At 34.1% G+C, this 22,900-nt stretch overlaps 1 protein-coding gene and 1 non-coding gene across 2 annotated transcripts; both read left to right on the top strand.

Moving 5' to 3' along the window:
- Positions 1 to 126: 126 nt before the first annotated feature.
- Positions 127 to 22,900, top strand: LOC117343186 (sugar transporter SWEET1-like). The gene is made up of 7 exons (XM_033905526.1): positions 127 to 215; positions 723 to 804; positions 1,095 to 1,172; positions 11,524 to 11,647; positions 12,899 to 13,060; positions 14,703 to 14,822; positions 18,622 to 22,900. The coding sequence occupies exons 2-7, from the start codon at positions 737 to 739 to the stop codon at positions 18,718 to 18,720; spliced, it is 651 nt and encodes a 216-aa protein (XP_033761417.1). The 5' UTR covers positions 127 to 215; positions 723 to 736; the 3' UTR covers positions 18,721 to 22,900.
- On the top strand, positions 9,089 to 9,215 carry LOC117344416. The gene has a single exon (XR_004536181.1). It is a non-coding gene; the product is annotated as a U6atac minor spliceosomal RNA (small nuclear RNA).

Genomic DNA, 22,900 nt, shown 5'->3' with positions numbered 1-22,900 from the left:
TAAGATTTTAATCAATTTCGAAGTTTCATACATTTCACAGTACATGGTTAATTAATATTTTTACTTTATTGTAACTTTTTCAATTCGTTTACATATAAATAAAACTATTTTGGTTCGTAAAATATATACACTGGTAGTATGGAGGCTGTCGACGCGGCAGATTAGTTTCTGTTTGTCGTTCCTAACTTATTCTAACCAATTTACACCTAAATTATGTAAGTATCTTACTTAAAGTTATTGCTATTCTGTCACTTTTTATGAATTCAAAAAAATGTTAATTTTTTGTCGTTTATTTCTTTTGAATTATTTACCTGACACCTTAAACATTTTGACAGGTGCTCTTCCTTGTCACCTACGTACATGTATACGTATACACGCAATACACAAACGTAACATTAGACTTTGAACGATGTTCAAAAAATCGGAATTGTCTATACATTAAGATATTTTAATTAAAACTTTGGCTTAAAAATTATATGTGGAACTCTTTCAGTCATTGTTAAAGATTGATTAAAATCATTATGATTGAAGATGCTGGTAAAAGATATACATTTGAACATGGATACTCCACATGTACATAATGTATCTGCATCAGCTATTCTATTTTTGTGTCACTTACACTGTACACGTGTCTGAACTGTTTGATTGTGTTCTTTGATATGTAAATCAGATAGAAGAAGAAAATACAAAGTGATATAATTACTTTTTTTTTCATTTTTCAGTGATCTGATGTTCAATGGAGTTCACAGAAGTGGTTGGCTGGATGGCCTTCACCACCTCTGTAATTGTCCAGTTAGTTGGAATGTATGTACAAACTAAATAATGATAACCTAGCTACAACTGCTTATGGATAGTACACGTGTACATGTATGTAACCGTATGAATTTAAAAAAAAAAAGAAATGACATACATTCTAAAGCAAACATTTAAAAAGCAGAACAAAAAAAACACCAATTTTTTCATCATTTTAAAGTTAAAATGAAAGGAACAAAATCTTGAATACTGTTGAACATGATGATGATGTAACATGAGATGTAGAAATAGGGAAGCTTAACTGAAATATTGTTGCTGTACAAAATATTTATTTATTTCAGTGAGGTTTGCATGAGAATCATCAAGAAAGGATCAACCGGAGATATATCACCCATACCATTTCTTACTTACTTCATTGTGTAAGTACATGTTTTAAAAAGTTCACTGGTTTCTGTAGTTAATGTTGACCTCATCAATTACCAAATTCCAGGGTACCAGGTTTACAAAATCGGAAGGAATCAGTCTTCCATTGATCTTTCAAATTGGTAGCCAAAAATACCCCATTGGTCTTGGCCTGGAATGTTTTTAATTGAATTTTGGAATATAATCCCGAAGAAAATAGGGAAGTCAGTGTGGCTTTTGTTAATTGTACATACATGCGTATAGTGTTATATTTTGTCATTCTGACCGCGATTGTAATAATAGTGCTACATTTGCTGAGTTGTTTTGGTTATGTTAATCAAACATCATCTAAGATAATCAATATTAGATGTGGCAACATGTTAGGGCTAACAGTTTTCAATTGTCCTGCAATTTTAACAGTTACTGACTGGGAATGAGTGCAATAGGCATTTTTTTTTTAAATATGAAGATTCTTGTTGCTGGAGTAGATACTAACTAGTAAACAATTTGGCTCAGAATCGTGGAAATATACCTTTAGTGTATGGGCCAATAAGATGTTATTGTTAAGATTTTAAAGGATTTATATTAATTATAATTATACATCATAATAATGTTCCGGTACACTGCACTATTATTTGCAGATAGAGATGATGAACCTGAACAGATGTATTGTAAACCGCAGGGACTAGCGATCAATATATTGAATTCAGTGATCATCATCATACTACATACAGTGTCATCCTCCATGTCTACTCATGCCTAACAATTCTAATGTAATATTCATGTAATATATAGATACCCATATTTATTGATCACAATTATTATACATATTTACACACATAGGCCAACAGTCATTAAGTATTAATTTCACAGTGATGATAGCTGGATTGTCGTGTATGAATGTGGAATATTGCACTTCACCTAAATGGCAGGGGTTTGATTCTCCTGATCAGATGTGGCCATGGCTAGGCATGTGGTCACTGTCAACATGGGTTTTCTCCAGGTACTCTGGGTTCTTCTCAAAGTAAGAAACCCTTGATGCTTATCCATCAGGACCAACAGAGATGATTTCATAATGTCTATAGAATTGTTTTTCGGCATAGCCGTATAATTTTCTTTTGGCCCCTGATATGATGCGACAGGTGGCGTTACTGGTCAAGATGAAGTATGTGATTGGTCAATGTAGCGGTAAATGCAAAATGCAGATATGCAGTTAAAAACGAAACAAAGTTCAGATTGAATGCAAGTGAATAATTATATATATAAGTAGGTTATCTTTTTAAATGACACATTAATAAAATCATATTCCTGATTCAAATGCAGTCTTATTATTCCCAAAAATGATTCAAACTGATATAATTTTGTTATTCGTGCTAAAACGTTTTAGTTCATTAATTTATTTCACCATCAGTTTTACATTATAACCACCAGCATTAAAACTATGCCGTTTATCTTTTTTTAAAGATATTTCTTGTTAATTATATTAATTATAATAGCACACATTATAATCTCGAATCTATAACAATTTTGAATTATTTTCAGTATCAAAAGTAGTACACAAGGAATTTGCCTGTAATTTAAGGTTATATACAAAGATGTAAAAGAGGTCTCTTTGACGTACTACATTGTATGTAAATGTACTTCCCAATTAAAAAAAAAAATTAAAAAAGATGGAAGAGAAGCAATATGTTCCTGATTGTAATTTCCAAGTAATGTACATTATTATACATATATCTAAAAAATAAAATTGCTATAATAATCCCCCAATTACCCCAGAGGCCAACACAAAATCTCTGACATAAAGTAGGGAGCAGGCTTTTTACCAGGTACAGTCTAAATGCAGATTAAATGCAGTATACACACGGATTGATTATCATGCCATCTGTTATATAATAAATTGATCATCATTTACTGTAGTTTTGAATTTCTGATACATACCGTGCTGTGCATATTAAACTGATCATATATACAGCTCTGTCGATCCACAGCTGTGACAGTTATACAATACGTTATTGGTCCGTGTAACAGATGTTAGTTATTATGAAGGTTCAACAGATTTTTTTAAAGAGATAATTGTTGTAAATCAATGATTTGTCAATTTCAGGGCATAATGGAGAGAAAAGATAAAGTGTATTAGTTATTTTGCACTGGTCATATAAAACCTCTAGAAAAGAAGACTTTGTGTGGGAGGGGGGGGGGGGGGGGGGGGGGCTCCTTGGGCCTAGTAATGGGCCCCACTCCCAGTTATTTTTTATTTCAGCCAAATTTTCCAGTCAATGCTCTTTACCCCTAAAAATTCTTTTCAAATCCTAACTTTCTCCTGAATTTTTTTTCTTCTCAAATCTCCAGTTTTCTTCCTACAATCAGACAAAAGAGACCCCATCCCAAACCAGTGGGAAAAAAACTGCTCTTAATGAAACAAAAGATGTGAATAGACGTTTATATATCACAAACATTATTGGATTTTATTCATGATTTATTTGTTGGGTTTATCGCCCCATGAACAGCCAGTGTCATTATTTTAGGCATTGTTTCCTTATAGTAGTTGGTGACATCCTCACTAAACAATATACTAGAGGCCTGTCATGATCACATGCCATCCAGAGTAATAAGGGTTAAGTGTCGTGCCCAAAGACACAACCATGGCAGCACAGACTGGCCCATTGCTAACCAAATGCTCTATTGCAGCCATCTTTTCATTCCCGAAATTTTGGTGACTACTGGTATATACTGTCACCTTAAGCTTTATCAGACCATAATGAACAGTTACGCACATGTTCACTGAGGTAAAAAGTATAGAATTGTCAAATTATTGATTTTTTTTGTCTTAGCTATCAATGTTTATTCAGCTAAATGGTTCATTCATATAGAACATCATCACAGATATATGCAAGATATCTAAAGGATTTCCAAATAATTTTGTTCAAGTTTCCTGGTGTAACACAGAAAGAGAATCAGTTACGACACTGTATCATTAATTGATATCTGATCTCTAAAGCATACTTTAATCAACCTAGATCAAAGTGCAGTTCATTAATAAAGAAACATATTATTAACATTATGCCTAATATGTAAAGAAAAGTTGATAATGTTTCTTTGTAAGCTAAGACTAAAGAGATGATTTTTCTTAGGGGGGGTAAGGTGTCTATTTCGCATCTTTGGTTAAAACATGCTTTCACAAAGATTTATCTGACTGTATTGACACATAGATCTATGAAGTAAGCAACTTTTTGAATTAATCAGATTAAGTGCTCTGACACCTCTTCCAAGAAAACGTTGTGTGTACCAGGACCATGATACTAAAGTATTATATCTAATAATCAGATCTGTAAATAACACTACATCTCTAAATAATGTGCAATCTCTACATAACACCACATCTCTTAATAATGTGCAATCTCTGGATAACACTACATCTCTAAATAATGTGCAATCTCTAAAAAGTGACAATACTACCTTGATATTAAATGATATTCTCTTCTATAAATGTAGTGTCCTTTCTAATCTCTTATAATACTCTATCTCTAGACCACCGAATACCATGTCTCTAGACCACCCAATACCGTGTCTCTAGACCACCCAATACTGTGTCTCTAGACCACCCAATACTGTATATCTAGACCATCCAATACTGTGTCTCTAGACCACCCAATACTGTGTCTCTAGACCACCCAATACTCTATCTCTAGACCACCCAATAATGTGTCTCTAGAGACCACCCAATACTGTGTCTCTAGACCACCCAATACTGTATCTCTAGACCGCCCAATACTGTGTCTCTAGACCACCCAATACCGTGTCTCTAGACCACCCAATACTGTGTCTCTAGACCGCCCAATACTGTGTCTCTAGACCACCCAATACTTTTATTCTAGAACAAAATTGTACGAGGGATGATTGATATGTTGTGAGCCTCATATTGAAGGAGGTTCTCAAGGATGTTCTTTTTTAGTCCTACTCTTCTCTGACTATATACAGGGCCGTGTACCCAAGGACTGGTCTCATTTGATCTGCTCATATCGAGGAGGTAGCACTCTAAAGTAAACCAGACAAGCAGCTTTTGCAAAATGGACAAAATTGGTTGGGGTTAGGGTTACGCTGAAAGTGTCTGTCATTGCCATGGCTGCCATTCATGATTATGGATTTAAATTGTTTGAGCATCCGCCTTATATACCTGATCTCACTCCATCAGACTTTCATCTATTTCCAAAACTGAAAATGTAGTGAATGACTTTCAGAACAGCCAAGAAAAGGAGTTCTATAAAAGTGGCATTGAGGCCCTTAAACACTGCTGGCTTTTAAAAGTGTATAGATACTGAAGGGGATAATGTTGAAAAATAATACAATATGTCTGGCAAAATTTAAATCATTCATTATGAGGCTCACAACTTATCAATCAGCCCTCGTATTACGTATTCCAAAACAATGAAATAGCTCTTGAGGGCATTTGTATTGAACTGCAATACATATGTACAGTTGTATTATCAGACTTTGGCTATTGGGAGATGAGTATAATACACTATATCTAATGATGAACTATTATCAATAATAATGCAGTCACTTTGACATTTGCTGTTTGTTTGTGTTATCAATGAAGGATAACTCCCACCAGGGGAAAATATCCTAAGTGCTGTAAACCAACTTATTTTCATGTCTAACAACTTTTTCACGGCGATTTAGTATCATGTTTTCATGTGATTTAATTTTACAATTTACATAAAAGGCCTATTGTATCTGTAATTAAAACTATTTCGCAGTGATTAATTTTTGTGAATTTCACTTGCCCACGAATAACGTGAAAATTAATCGCACATATACATAAGGTTTACAGTATGGGAAGAGAAAAGTTATCTTGAAAAAATATTTAGCTTTTTAAACGAGACACAAACAATGCATTATTTGTATTGCCTGAAGTGAGCATATATATATGTATATTTTTGTGGTCTGTCCCTGGCAGATCCTGCCTGCATCAATCCTTTTAACGAGATCATCACTCGGGGCTTAATGCAGCAGCTGCACATCTTTGGAACATTCATTCCTAGTGTCGCCTATTTTCAGAAAAAATTAATAACAATAATTTGGAGTTTTATATTACAGCAACACAACCGTCTCAAAACACTTCACAAATTATTGGAAAGTATTCGCCTGAATTTAATTAAATTGTGATCAAGCCCATTGAGTTTATAATTAATTCTGATACAGTGGAACTTCGTTAACTCGAAGTCGACGGGACCACGAAAAAATTCGAGTTATCCGAGTGTTCGAATTAAGCGAGTTATCGTTTTTGGTGAAAAGTTTGGTCAATATTTGTCAACATTATATAATCATTATAACTTCGCTCTGTCGCTCATCAGTTTAGTGTGAAGACTGGTCAATACATGTAAATATATATGTAATGTTTCGTTATGTCACTTGTAATTTGGTGTAGTTTTGCCGATATAAAGTCACGATAAAGTGTCTTTCACTTAGTCACTTCAATAACGATCTGATGTGCAAGTCATGTTTGCAAAAGATAAACGATAAAACGGAATTCGACAAAATAACAAGTTATTAATGTCAAAACAAATAACCGTTTAAGTTTAACACAGATTGCATACAAAACGTAACAGAACCATTACCTTTTATTGGACATATATAAAATACTGTTTGATCGGCCTACTTACTTTTTATTGATAACCACGCCATTTCCATGTGTATTAGCACCGGAAGTTGGGCTGCGCATGTGCGTATAAAATGTTACTGTAACTGAGTTGGCGTTTTATCCGATTTAATAGACAGCGCTGACCGTTACAGTTGTACTCTGAACACCTCAACAGTAATTACGCTATTGTTTCAGCAGTTTAAAGATTTAATAGGCGCCGGTGACTGTGTCATTTCTACACCTGTAAAAACATCAGCCGGGTAGATCTACGGGTGTGTCAGAGATTAGTTCCGCTTGAGCGAACGGGTAGATGAGTTGTTGACTATCGTGTGTACTGATATCGGCGACCGCCTTGGGAAATTACCTGATGTAAGTAAAGCAGTACTTTTTATCACCAAGACTTGTTGTTATAAGATTCAACCGACAATTTCTTTTATGAATTTATGAAACACTTATAATAGCATGTAGGTTAGTAGTGCCGATATGTTCAGTATTACAAACGGAATTTAGCTCTTAAAAAATGTCGGTGTTTGCCACCGATCGACGAAAATTATACTTCGAGTTATTCGAACATTTCAAGTAGGATTTTTATTGTTGGGACCAAATTTTTACTTCGTATTATCCGAGTTTTTCGAGTTATCCGAATTCGAATTATCCGAGTTTTTTTTACTAAGATAAAGAGAGAATTCGGCCGGGACCGGCGAGGTACTTCGAGTTAAGCGGGGTATTCGAGTTATCCGAGTTCGAGTTAACGAAGTTCCACTGTATATGATGTTTAAACCATGAAGTATATAGCCCCACAAAAATTATAGAGAAGGAATTGACCTCCTTTTTTTTCTGTGACAATATTCTTCAGTAATATTTATACTAATTTGTTCTGACTACTGGTATGTGATATACCTATATCCTTCTATTTTACCCTGCTGATCAGCAATAACAAATTTGTGTATTTATGATAACACATATTATCCAGTATACTTTCTGGTTTTAGACCGGTTATCAGTAAGTATATATACAAATGTAGTGTGTGTGTGTGCGCGCTTTTGTTCTCACAGTAGTTTATCTTCATCAACATAACATTATTTTACCTTACTAGTATATACACTATGACTCACTCCACCCTTGAAATTCCAGAGGTTACGTTCACTTACAATCTCTTACAATCTCTTCATTTAATCATGAAGGGGAGATAACTGATTGAGAATGTACAGGTAACCCTTGGATTTTGAAGATTAACTCACTCTTACTTAATTCTTCAAAAAAAATTATGCAACAAGACAACTTATATTAGTTATAAATCATTCTCTATGATCTTGGTTCTTGGTAAATATAGTTTTATTTTGTTTTGTTTTGTTTTTGTTTTTTGTTTTTTTGTTGTTCTTTCGGATTCATGTCACACCATCGGTCCCCAATTGTTTGTCATCAAAATCTTTAATTTCATGACATATTCTCAATTAAAAGGTCTAAAGACCAAATATTGCACCAAAGACAAATTATAAGATAATGAGCTATCAAGTTTGTTCAAAGGAATGACCTTAGTTATTAATGCCTAATATTCAAGGTCATGTGTCAAATGTTTGAAGATATTTTTTATTAATTTTTATAACATCTTCCGATTAACCTATTGGATTACTGGTTATGTTGTTGGGTCAGTAGCATGTATGGATAAAGAACTTCTTTACCTACATAATATTTGAAGGTCACAAGTGTAAAATTTACACCTTCATTAGTATAGCTTATAAATTAAAGTGTTTTACAAATAAGTCTTCCTTATATATTTCAATACCGTATTTGACCTATTAACCACATGTGCACCTATAAGAGCACTCCAAATTTTTTTTCTTTTTAAGGAAAAGAGGATGGGGGTGCTAATTGAAACATACCTCACTGATCTGTCAATATAATCTTCAGTCTTTTAACCAATTAAGACTCTAGATTGTTTTCACTACATAAAGATATGTAAATGGTTAAGAAGTTATTTTTAACCACCCAAATTTCACACGGAAACTTTTTTTCTGTACCTAGTTTTAATAAGCACAACTTTTAGGATTTTGTAAGCACACAGTACAATATTTGGTTGAATATGGTACTGAACTTTTACACTAGGAAATGGGCTTATTGAGACTGAACTTTTACACTAGGGAATGGGCTTATTGAGAATAAATATGGTAATTAATTTGATTAAAGTAACAGTAAATACTTTGTAAGGGATTGAAAAGCCCATTGGGACACTTGTTTTCAATCTGATCATTAATATTACTTTTACATCACTACATTCATGTATTTGGTATAAAAATGTAAGAAAGGAGAGAAGGTTTAGCACTCCTCTTGATAAGGATGGAAGGGACCCCTGTGGTTTATACAAAACACATAAAAGGCACTTGTCTCCTTACTTCGGAGACAGGACTGATAAGCTCCTTACTTCGGAGACAGGACTGGTAAGCTCCTTACTTCGGAGACAGGACTGGTAAGCTCCTTACTTCGGAGACAGGACTGGTAAGCTCCTTACTTCGGAGACAGGACTGGTAAGCTCCTTACTTCGGAGACAGGACTGGTAAGCTCCTTACTTCGGAGACAGGACTGGTAAGCTCCTTACTTCGGAGACAGGACTGGTAAGCTCCTTACTTCGGAGACAGGACTGGTAAGCTCCTTACTTCGGAGACAGGACTGGTAAGCTCCTTACTTCGGAGACAGGACTGATAAGCTCCTTACTTCGGAGACAGGACTGGTAAGCTCCTTACTTCGGAGACAGGACTGGTAAGCTCCTTACTTCGGAGACAGGACTGGTAAGCTCCTTACTTCGGAGACAGGACTGGTAAGCTTAAGGGCTGCAAGGCCGTAATAGCGGACGCAAAACCCATTAAATAAATAAATTAAGTATCAACATACTTTATGAAGTGTTTCTAAGATTAAGAGGATATTTAATTCCTGCATAGTAGAAGACAGGAGAGGTAACACATTCTCTATTTCAATTTTTGAATTCTGGTCAATTAATTTAGTACGATTGTTTTAAGTGGTGTTGGAGCACAAGTGGTTTTTCGGAGAAGGTTTGATATATACACACAGAATATATCACTGCTGCTTCAGCAGATTGACAGATAATTTATTTATTACATTGAAAGACTAGGATAAATGTCTCTAACATTTTGACAAAGTTGTGGTGCTTTTTAAATAACAATATTTTCTTAACTGGACTCTTCAATAAATCATTGCGGTTTTTTTTTCACAAATTGTGATATTTCTAATCTAGGTGTGATGTTTTCTTCATACTTTGTATAACTATACACTTGTGTTGCTGGTTGCATAACATGTAATACTGTTTGGGCGTATTGTATTGTTTTATCGCCCATCGACAAACAGTAATTTAAGGCCAATAATCGGGGTAAATTACTTAATTACGTTCGCTTAGGTTAGATTACCAATATATATATTCATTTAGGGTAAATTACGTATTTATTCATTTGGGGTAAATTACCTATTTATTCATTTAGGGTAAATTACTTGTATATTACATTCAGAATTTTTTTTTCAACAATGAATGTTTTCTTAATAATAGTTGTGTGTCTAAGTTACAATATTGTACAGGTATTTTGCAGTATGTTTAAGGATCATTCACTGAAAAATTTTGTAAAAGCTTTGAAATACATATACAAATGTACCATATAGCTGGTTATTTTTCGTGGCATGATATTCTAGCTAAATTGATCTGTGAAATAATACTATAAACATGGAAATTTACACAAGGGAGAAATTATGAGTCCTTTTGATTGCGAAAATTTCCCTCACACATATTATTTTGATATCAATTTGCGTAATCTCGAACTACAAATGGAGATAAAAACAGGTAGATCAATCGCAAAATTACCCTCACGTTTATAGTTAACAAATCAAAATCGTGATATTTGACCCCCGCAAAAATAACAACGTTGACAGTAAGACATGGGTAAATGGTTTCAATGAATTAAATTGCGATAATGACTCATCATATTGTTCCATCATTAGCAACTCGCTGCCTCAAATCATTGAACGTTAATTATTTCAACAATAATAGTTCAGAACAGATTGTATGCTTCAAATGACAGGTGATTTGCTACATGTTAGAGCGAAAATATCACGGTTGTACAGAACATATATATAATCGTTAGTTAATCACTTCGAACCATACTGGTATTAGAATGCTCAATATAGCATCAGAGAAATATAAAACATTCGGAACCGGTGTCTGCTGAACAGGGTATAGAAAACCCTAACAGGGATGTGAAGTGGTGAGTAATGTTCAGTAAACTGAAATGTACATGTATCCTCTGATATTTGTTTTAAATGAAAATCTGGATTTTTTTTCATTCGAGAAAATAACCAGCTGTACAGCATTTATTTTATCTTCTATTGTTATCTCCAAACATTTGTACGAAATGAAAAAGTCATTTGTACAATTATGCAATGTGAGTAGTGGACTGATTTATGTACAAGTTTATTTACTGTTGTTTCAGTCGTGGGATATGAGTATAGGACTGATTTATGTAGAAGTTTATTTACTGTTGTTTCAATCGTGGGATATGAGTATAGGACTGATTTATATACAAGTTTATTTACTGTTGTTTCAATCGTGGGATATGAGTATAGGACTGATTTATGTACAAGTTTATTTACTGTTGTTTCAGTCGTGGGATATGAGTATAGGACTGATTTATACAAGTATATTTACTGTTGTGTTTTATGTTTTACAGAGCTTGTCTGTGGGCCAAATATGGCATCATCCAAAACATCACCCAAGTACTCGTTGTCAACTCATTCGCCTCACTCCTCCAGTTCCTATATCTTGTCATATACTATACATTTACTGTTAGAAAGGTAAGAAGGGGGTAAATCGAAAGATTGAGAAAGAATATTGGTATTGGATGGTCGATACCATAGTGGTAACACGCTTACCTTTCACCTTGGTGGTTGGGTTTCGATTCCCTGTCAGACATGAAAATGTATGGAGTCACCTGCCCGACCACTTTTCTCTTGGTACTCCAGTTTCCTTTCACAGTATAAGACCCCTCAGACCCCCTCAGACCCCCTCACACACTTCCATCTGAGCCAACAAGGGTGATTATCCTAGGCCTGATAATATAAGTCGTTAGAAGTTGTTTCCCAATTCTTAATATAAATAGAGCATAAATTTATGAAAGAGAATATTTTGACTGCATGTTTATCCATTCAATTCACAGTTTTGTGGAAATGCTGTTCTAGCAATAACAATCCATACTTGGTAATTTGTCCATACCTGGTCATAAGTCCATACCTAGTAATAAGCCCAAAACTGATAAGTCCATGTCCTGGTAATAAGCCCATACCTGGTATATGTAATAAGCCCTTACCTGGTAATAAGTCCATACCTGATAATAAGCCCATGCTTGGTAATAAGCCCATACCTGGTACATGTAATAAGCCCATACCTGATAATAAGCCCATACCTGATAATAAGCCCATGCTTCGAAATAAGATCATACCTGGTAATAAACCATACCTGGTACATGTTATAAGCCCATACCTGGTAATAAGCCCATACCTAGTAATAAGCCCATACCTGATAATAAGCCCATACTTGGTAATAAGCCCATACCTGGTACATGTAATAAGCCTATTCATGTCTATTGCTGTTCAGCAAATTTCCTTACAATTAAATTATATTTCATTGTCCTGCAAGAAACTTGCCCTCAAGTTTTGTGTCATAGTTTAGGTGTTGGTCCCCTGGACTCATTACAGGATCAATATGATAATTGGTACTATGTATATAATCACAATATAATTGTTAAATGTAGAGATTAACCCTTTCAACCCTATAGGTCATGTTGGAATTCAAATTATCAAAGGAAAGGGGAGTCTAGTTAGGGTTAAAATCTTAAAGTTCATATTTGTTATGTTTTTCGTTAAATGTGACTAAAGGGCTGATCAACCAAGTGATTTTGATATTTGCTGTTTCAGAATTTGAAGGTGATTTTCATTAAGCAAATGTTTGAGAAAATCCTCATTGATATGTTTCACGATCAGACCGTGTGAAGTTGTTTCTTTTTTGTGACCATAAGTTTGATGAATCATTATTTATCTGTTTTTCAGTCCCAGTTCGTGAAGTTATTTTTCTTGAGTAGTTTGATCCTGTTCATGCCTCTCATCTATGTCAAGTATTACCAGGAGGATGAGGCCCTGGCCACCGCTCACTTCGGATCATTTTGCGTCCTCATGTCCATAGTAGCATATGGAGCCCCCCTCGCCTCACTGGTAAGACTTAATAAACATGACATAATATAAACGAAGGGAAAACAATATTCCTGTTGACTTCTTCATGTTTGTTCAGATGATCAAATGTGCTGGAATTCGGGGTCAGGGCTGGAATTTGCTTATGAGTGTTAATTTTGCTGTAAACATGCTCTTTCACATTCCTTAGAAATGAGTATTTATCTCAAGAAAATTGAGAGAAGATTTTAATCATCTGTATTATTTTCTTTAAATTTCAATGATATCTAGAATCTGGTGTTTGGTTATTTATTACAAGCGTAGTCCTTTGAGCACTTAACTTACACAGCAAAATTTTTCATTTTTATCATGTTAAAAGAAAAAAAATTCTCGGTTCCCTACAAGTTTGGACAAAAAATGCAACTGGAAAATTGAGAAAAAGTGCTGCAAATTTGGTATGAAAAATCTGTATGAACCATTTCCTTTGTTTGCTAGGTTTATCATCTTGTCTACAGCTACGATTATTTTGCGGTGTTGCCTCCTTGTAGTAGCTGGTGGCTAACTCACTGAACAAAATATGCGAAGCTTGTCATATGCTATTCATATCAATTGGGTTAAAGAATTTTGTTCAAGGACATACAACAGCCCAGAGTGGTCTGTGATATCAGTTTCTTTGAGAAACACAAACTGCCCTGTGTAGGGATATACCACTATTGGATTAAGTTTTAGGGGGGGGAATTAAAACTCTTACAATTGATATTTCTGAAGCTAATTTTTCTCATGAATATTGCATTTTGGTATGCAATTGATGTCTTGAATTATGAAATTCCATTTTGCTGAAATTTTGGGTTTGTCTCCCCTTTCACAAAATTACAGGACAGGAGAGCACTCATGTTTCTCTAACATAATTCTAGTTTTATTCCAAGAAAAAAAGAAAGATAAAAATTGCATTTATTAGTGGGAGGGGGTATGGATGTTGCTTATATAAGCATAATTTATTAGGATTTATTAGGAAACATTATGGACGCATGCTGAAAGCCTCTATATCCATATCCAGTAAATTACAAAGAAATAATTTTATAATTAAATAATATCAGTCCGGTGCAATGTACATGTAACATTTGGAGATTATTGTTCTTTATATATAAACCGGTTATTTTTCCAATAATTGTCCAACAGGATTTCAAACTGATAAACAGTTTCTGCATTTATGACATGTTTGGGAAGACTGTTCCAGAGATCAACAATTCGATAGCTAAAGAAGTGTTTCCTTGCATCCCGTCGACATCGTTTTTTGAGTGACCTCTAGTTCTGTTGTTATTGTCCATTTGGAAAAAGTTTTTCGTTACTCGACTATCATATATATTGTTCATTATTTTAAAAACATTGATGACATCTCCTCTAGTTCTCCGATGTGAAAGTGTTGGAAGATTTAATCTTTCCAAACGTTTCGAATACGATAGCGTTTTAAGCCCTGAGATGAGTTTAGTTGCCCTCCTCTGCACATTTTCAATCAGATCAATATCGTTAATTCTGAAAGGGTTCCAGACGCTCGCAGCATATTCAAGATGGGGCCTTACTAGTGCTTTAAATAGTAATGTAAACATTGGTAATGGTAATTCATATGAACCATTTAACAAATTAATGATTGGTTCACAATTTCATCCAATTTTTGTTCTGTTTTCAGAAGGATGTCGTGAGAACAAGGAGCACTGAGTGTATGTCATTTCCTGTGGTGTTCGCTAACTTTGTGGTAGCTATAGAATGGTTTGTGTACGGCATCACAATCAAAGACATTAATGTACAGGTATGTACCTTTGAGGCCGCGCTTTTATCAGCGGTCCTTAATTTACCCCTGTGGCAAGAAATACCATACGAGCATTATTTATGCCATAGAATTAGAAAAAACTCCCTAGAAAAAAATGGAGAGGTATACAAAACTCCAATGAATGTAGCATTATGCCTAAGACTTTGACGAGAGACGTACTAGCTAACATTGCATAGTAGCATGTTCATGTGCTACTTATAAATGATGTGCAGGAGATTTTTTACCAACTGACAATGCCCCGTGTAACTCGATGTACGCTTCAATGCTTGTTCCAAGAGCTGTTTATTGCTATAGTCAGGCCGCAAGTACTTCTAAGCACTTTATTGACTCAGATCACTAATGATATGAGGCACGCTTTGTGAATGGAAACAAGCTGAAGGTGGCCAAGAGTAATTAGCTGACAGTATTTTTTTAAACTAAATCACCTATCAATGAAAGCCAGATTATCCTCAAAGGTATTATAGAATAAATTGTAACCATTTGTAAAAATAAACAACATGTCAAAATTTATTCGAAAATAGCAAAAGCGTGGAGCCAATCATTTCCGTATCTGAAATTTTTGAGAGATGGTGATACAGATTATTTTAAGTATGCTTACAATAACCTCAAAAGTATCTGGATTACTCCTTGTCCTTCGTCAAAGGGAATAAATCACTGTCTGATCTAAAAAGTTATCTAGAGTACATCACTCTCTGATCTAAAAAGTTATCTGGAGTACATCACTCTCTGATCTAAAAAGTTATCTGGAGTACATCACACTGATCTAAAAAGTTATCTGGAGTACATCACTCTCTGATCTAAAAAGTTATCTGGAGTACATCACTCTGATCTGAAAAGTTATCTGGAGTACATCACTCTCTGATCTAAACAGTTATCTGGAGTACATCACTCTCTGATCTAAAAAGTTATCTGGAGTACATCACTCTCTGATCTAAACAGTTATCTGGAGTACATCACACTCTGATCTAAAAAGTTATCTGGGGTACATCACTCTGATCTGAAAAGTTATCTGGAGTACATCACTCTCTGATCTAAATAGTTATCTGGAGTACATCACTCTGATCTAAAAAGTTATCTGGAGTACATCACTCTCTGATCTAAACAGTTATCTGGAGTACATCACTCTCTGATCTAAAAAGTTATCTGGAGTACATCACTCTGATCTAAACAGTTATCTGGAGTACATCACTCTCTGATCTAAAAAGTTATCTGGAGTACATCACTCTGATCTAAAAAGTTATCTGGAGTACATCACTCTCTGATCTAAAACTAAAAAGTTATCTGGAGTACATCACTCTGATCTAAAAAGTTATCTGGAGTACATCACTCTGATCTGAAAAGTTATCTGGAGTACATCACTCTGATCTAAAAAGTTATCTGGAGTACATCACTCTGATCTAAAAAGTTATCTGGAGTACATCACTCTGATCGAAAAAGTTATCTGGAGTACATCACTCTGATCTAAAAAGTTATCTGGAGTACATCACTCTGATCTAAAAAGTTATCTGGAGTACATCACTCTGATCTAAAAAGTTATCTGGAGTACATCACTCTCTGATCTAAAACTAAAAAGTTATCTGGAGTACATCACTCTGATCTAAAAAGTTATCTGGAGTACATCACTCTGATCTGAAAAGTTATCTGGAGTACATCACTCTGATCTAAAAAGTTATCTGGAGTACATCACTCTGATCTAAAAAGTTATCTGGAGTACATCACTCTGATCGAAAAAGTTATCTGGAGTACATCACTCTGATCTGAAAAGTTATCTGGAGTACATCACTCTCTGATCTAAAAAGTTATCTGGAGTACATCACTCTCTGATCTAAAAAGTTATCTGGAGTACATCACTCTGATCTAAAAAGTTATCTGGAGTACATCACTCTGATCGAAAAAGTTATCTGGAGTACATCACTCTGATCTAAAAAGTTATCTGGAGTACATCACTCTGATCTGAAAAGTTATCTGGAGTACATCACTCTCTGATCTAAAAAGTTATCTGGAGTACATCACTCTCTGATCTAAAAAGTTATCTGGAGTACATCACTCTCTGATCTAAACAGTTATCTGGAGTACATCACACTCTGATCTAAAAAGTTATCTGGGGTACATCACTCTGATCTGAAAAGTTATCTGGAGTACATCACTCTCTGATCTAAACAGTTATCTGGAGTACATCACTCTGATCTAAAAAGTTATCTGGAGTACATCACTCTCTGATCTAAACAGTTATCTGGAGTACATCACTCTCTGATCTAAAAAGTTATCTGGAGTACATCACTCTGATCTAAACAGTTATCTGGAGTACATCACTCTCTGATCTAAAAAGTTATCTGGAGTACATCACTCTGATCTAAAAAGTTATCTGGAGTACATCACTCTCTGATCTAAAACTAAAAAGTTATCTGGAGTACATCACTCTGATCTAAAAAGTTATCTGGAGTACATCACTCTGATCTGAAAAGTTATCTGGAGTACATCACTCTGATCTAAAAAGTTATCTGGAGTACATCACTCTGATCTAAAAAGTTATCTGGAGTACATCACTCTGATCGAAAAAGTTATCTGGAGTACATCACTCTGATCTAAAAAGTTATCTGGAGTACATCACTCTGATCTAAAAAGTTATCTGGAGTACATCACTCTGATCTAAAAAGTTATCTGGAGTACATCACTCTGATCTAAAAAGTTATCTGGAGTACATCACTCTGATCTAAAAAGTTATCTGGAGTACATCACTGATCTAAAAAGTTATCTGGAGTACATCACTCTCTGATCTAAAAAGTTATCTGGAGTACATCACTCTCTGATCTAAAAAGTTATCTGGAGTACATCACTCTCTGATTTAAAAAGTTATCTGGAGTACATCACTCTCTGATCTAAAAAGTTATCTGGAGTACATCACTCTCTGATCTAAAAAGTTATCTGGAGTACATCACTCTCTGATCTAAAAAGTTATCTGGAGTACATCACTGATCTAAAAAGTTATCTGGAGTACATCACTCTCTGATCTAAAAAGTTATCTGGAGTACATCACTCTCTGATCTAAAAAGTTATCTGGAGTACATCACTCTCTGATTTAAAAAGTTATCTGGAGTACATCACTGTCTCATCTAAAATATTACCAATAATAGTTGTTAATAAAAATACTTCATACAATTCTGCTGTTGAAAGTGCAAATATTTATTTGACATATCAAGAATAGCAACATAACTGGGTAATCCTAATCATCAGAAATAGACTATCAGGTCCCTACTGGTCAAACCAAAGTGTACTAAAGGTTTGCTCTACGTCCATCTTGTATGTATATATGTAACATCAAAGTTTGTTAACACTCTAGTAGCTTCATTCCTTGAGGGATTTTGTTCAAACTTCTCACAATGATTTAAAGGATTATAACACATGTATCTCTGACAAGTTCCAGTTTCAGGATTTTTGGGTCAAGGTCACTGATACTATTTTTAGCAGGGACAGGAAGGGTGCATAGTTCCACTTTTTTAGCAATGGCAGGAAGGGCACATAGTTCCAGTTTCAGGGTTTTTGAGTCAAGGTCACTGATGCTATTTTTAGCAATGGCAGGAAGGGCACATAGTTCCAGTTTCAGGGTTTTTGAGTCAAGGTCACTGATGCTATTTTTAGCAAGGGCATGAAGGGTATATGTAATTATTTAGCAATAACCAGTATACTTGTTTGAATAAGTTTTTACAAAAGTGATGTAATTGACATTTAATAATCTCACATTACATAAGGTTGACCATTTATTCTCTGTCTTTTTCAGTGTTCCAATTTCCTTGGTGCAGTTTTATGTTTCGTACAACTAGGACTATTTCTTAAGTATCCTTCAAAACAGAAACAGACGACAACCAGCATTTTGTGATCCTGACCCTTTCGTAAAAATTAAAATGTCTCCGTGAAACTCATCCTTGGCACAGGACATCGGGTACAGAATGGTTTCCTGTCAGCATTTTACATTGGCATTACTAAATTGTAAATGGAAAATTAAATTTCTTGTTTGAGCCATTTGCCTGAGCTTGAACATAGAATCTGTATGTGTTAGAAGTATACAGTATGTGTTTTGTGGTTTTCAAAATGGAATATTAACTAGGTATTACTGTATTTAACCTAATAAGAACACAATGCACTTTCAAAAATACAAAAGGGTGTGCTGCATAAAACCATATACAGTTTCCATGTTAAAAGCTGGGTGGATTTTTTTTTTTTTTTTTTTCCACATTTACGTACATTTTGATGTAGCAAATAAAGCAATCCAGACTCCTTTGTTATAATACTGAATATTAAGAAATCAGTGAGGTAAGGAACTCTTTATACTGGTATGTTTTAATTAGGGCACCAATCCTCTATTCTTGAAAAATGTGGAGGTGTGCTTATAGGGGTAGGTCACTGATCAGGTAAAATACATGCTGTAATGGATAAAACTGGATATTTTGGTATCCAATTTTTTTGTGGTGTATTTCAATTTGGAAAGTTTTTGTAAAACTTTAATTTCGGTCATAGTCATTTTCTTGGTGAAAATACTTTGTGAGAAGTTAACTGGGTTAAAATTTAGTTGCTATAGTTAAAAAAATAAAACTTGGTTGAACTTTGGTTGCTATGGTTAAAACTGGGTTGAAGTTTGATTGCTATGGTTAAAACTGTGTTGAACTTTGGTTGCTATTGTTAAAACTGGGTTGAACTTTGGTTGCTATTGTTAAAACGGGGTTGAACTTTGGTTGCTATTGTTAAAACTGGGTTGAACTTTGGTTGCTATTGTTAAAACTGGGTTGAACTTTGGTTGCTATTGTTAAAACTGGATTGAACTTTGCTTGCTATGGTTAAAACAGGTCTTTCTATACTAACGTTGAAGTACCTTGCAAAAAGTGATTTAGTCTAATTTCTATGGTTTAGGTCTTTGGTTGCTATGGTGATAATACAATATACTTGTTGCAGAACTAACTTGGTCTCATGTTGTTTGCTGTGATATTTGTTGATGTTTTACATGATCTTGTTTTTAAGCTGTTTTTTTTTAAATCTTAATTAAACGTAGCCCAAGAGTCACAATTGCCTTCAAAATGAGGAAGTTATTTATTCTAATAAATATAGTGCCAAATAGAATAAGATAGAAAAGTCCTCAAAACATAATCTCCGTTAAGGTATAAATGAAGACAGTTGTGGCATTGAGGTTGGACAAGGGTGAATTCATTTACCTGTGTTTACCGTTCTTTTTCTGCTTCTTTGATGTTCAGCAATGCTCTGATTGATGAACTTAACTGTGTTCTATATTTTGTTCAGACATGACTTTAATTTGTTGCACCTTGATATATTACCGGTTTCTTGTTGAATGTTGAAATGACATTTTGTCAAAGTTTATTATTGTCTACTAATCAGATTCATAAACTTGATATCCTAGTCTTGATATAATGATACACACGATTTTACAAACATGTAAATACTGTTGAGGTTTAGGTACAGATACTTACAAACACATCAAATTGTTTGTGTGAGAATGCCATTTCAGCAGAAAGATTATGTATGAAATGTAACAGAAGCAAAATATATTTTTTAATCAAACACCACATACTTGCCAAGATTTTTTCTGATTTCTGTTCTTGAGTTTCAGAATTTTGTTTCATTTTTTTTGCCAAAAAAGCATCTAGCTTGCTTGCACACCTTAAACTATAGTATGAACATTATACAGTGTATTTTGTTTTAAATAGCGGTCAGTATAAGACATGGAATTATTCTGAATGTTGAAAAAACAAAATTAGATGATTTGTAATCTATGTTATTTTTCAGTGGTATAACTGGTACATTGTTACAGCCAGTTACAATATTAATTCATTAGTCCCCTACGGGTGAAATCAGGGGAAAAGGACTAATAACATTAATTCATTAGTCCCCTACAGGTGAAATCAGGGGAAAGGGACTAATAACATTAATTCATTAGTCCCCTACAGGTGAAATCAGGGGAAGGGAACTAGGGGTTTCCTCTCCGCCCGTCTTGTACGCATGTAATGCTAAAGTTTGTCAGCGTTCTATTGGCTTCATTCCTTAAGGATTTTCATCAAGCTGCAAACAATGATAAAGGACCATAATATCTTGGGCAAAGTTTCACGGTTTCTGGGGTCAAGGTCAAGGTCACTTGATATTTTTAGAGGGATCGATAGGAGACATGCATTGCTTTAACAGTACCTAATATGCTTATTTGTTGTGCTAGTACTGTAAATTTGTTCAACTGCAACTACAAAAACTGAAAAAGTGAAAACGTGACTATTTGGCTCTGGTAGGGCATTTTCTCCATGTTTGCTTGGAATGCATGTAACAATAAAATCCTATGCTTTCAGATGAACTGCATGAATGGACGGTGCTAAGTTAAATGTGCAATAGTTTTATGATTAAACTCTATATTTCAGAGGGTTGTACAAGCCTTTTGGATCTTTTGTCCTGATATGAAGTTACATGAATTAACTTTACACAAAAGTTAGAAATCATTGTACATGTATGTATATATGCTTCATATCCACAAAGTTAATCAGTTTTCAAAAAGATTTGTAAAGTAGTTATTATAATTTAGGTTTAAACCAGCTAGTTCTCAATAAACACGAGTTACGAATAAGTGGAAAATTATTTGGTTATTAAATGATAAGTTTTTAGATTCAAAATTGAATATATTTTTAACTTTAAAAAAATTAGTTGATCATGCCTGGAAAAATCGTACTAAATTGTATATAAACCTATTCAAGCTTCCAGCTGCCTGGAATGATACTTTGTAATTAGAGAATGCTTGTTTTTGTGGATGTAGAGTCTTGGGAAAATTGTGTAGGATAATAATCATGTATGTATTTTTATACTGTTTGGGATTTGTGTAATATAAACAATGTTTTAAAGTTTGGATGATTGTCGTGTTTCACATGTATGTACAGTAATATATCGCACAATGTATAAATATATCACACAATGTATAGACTAAATTTAAGTTGAAACTACGGAGAAAATGGGTTGGATTTGTCTTTCTTGAAGAATGTACTGAAACTATTTTAGACTTACTTTAAACATTAACAGTACCTGTTAAAAAACAGATATTTTAATTATAATTTGACGTAACATTGGTTGTTTTCCATAAACAATGAATTTCCTGAAATTCTGCAAATATAATTTCTGTGCGTAAGTTTACTAAATTCTATCACAAAGTTTTGTTAAAATCTTTGTTACATGATTTTATGGTACATGTTTTCATTTCTTTCATACATTTTTATTATAGTCTTTTAGTGGGGTTGACAAATGGTTGTATTAACCTCTTAAGAGAGATAATAACCTCAAAAGTTTTCTTGTTTTGAAGTTGGTTGATTATGAAATAGTTAATATAGATTATTATTTTATATACAATAGTATGTGAAATTTGGATTGAATTTGTTCAGCATGTTCTGTAGAAATGAAATGTTTTTCCTCTAAAATTGAGTTAACAGTTTATAATTCTTTACTATATTTTTCAGACTAAATAAGACTATCACCTTGTAAGAAATCAACAGTATTGTTAGAAACATTTCCGAATTGAATTACCTCATATTGTTAAATGCCTCTTTGTTGAAGTTTACTGAGAGGTGTATGGATATTTTTGGATTATTTTTCCTTGCCAAGTTACAAATTTGCTTTAAAAGCAGCTGAATGCTGATATTGTTATCTAATTATTTTCCAGCATACCAGAAGATCCGACACAAATAAACTGATATTTACAACAAAACATGACAACTTTTTTCATTATACTCATACTTCTTGGACCAAATATCAAGGGGGAGGGGGAGGGATCCCGAGTATCTGGAGAAAATCCATCTATTCAGGGCAATTTCACGACCATTATATACTTGAAGTCCATGTAATGCCCCAGACACCTTTATAAATTATAGTTGTAACATTTATATTGGAATTAAATAAGGAAGGTAGAGCCAACGTCAGTTCAGGTAGGTGGGTCCTTCAGCGGGGTGCTTCACTTGAACTTGGATACACAAGGTATGCAGAGCGATTAACAGAGTATATAAATATAAAGAGGGGGGAGGTTAACC

Source organism: Pecten maximus, chromosome 15 (assembly GCF_902652985.1).
Source record: "Pecten maximus chromosome 15, xPecMax1.1, whole genome shotgun sequence".
In the NCBI taxonomy this organism is placed as follows: domain Eukaryota; kingdom Metazoa; phylum Mollusca; class Bivalvia; order Pectinida; family Pectinidae; genus Pecten; species Pecten maximus.
This window is presented reverse-complemented; position numbering and strand designations above follow the sequence as displayed.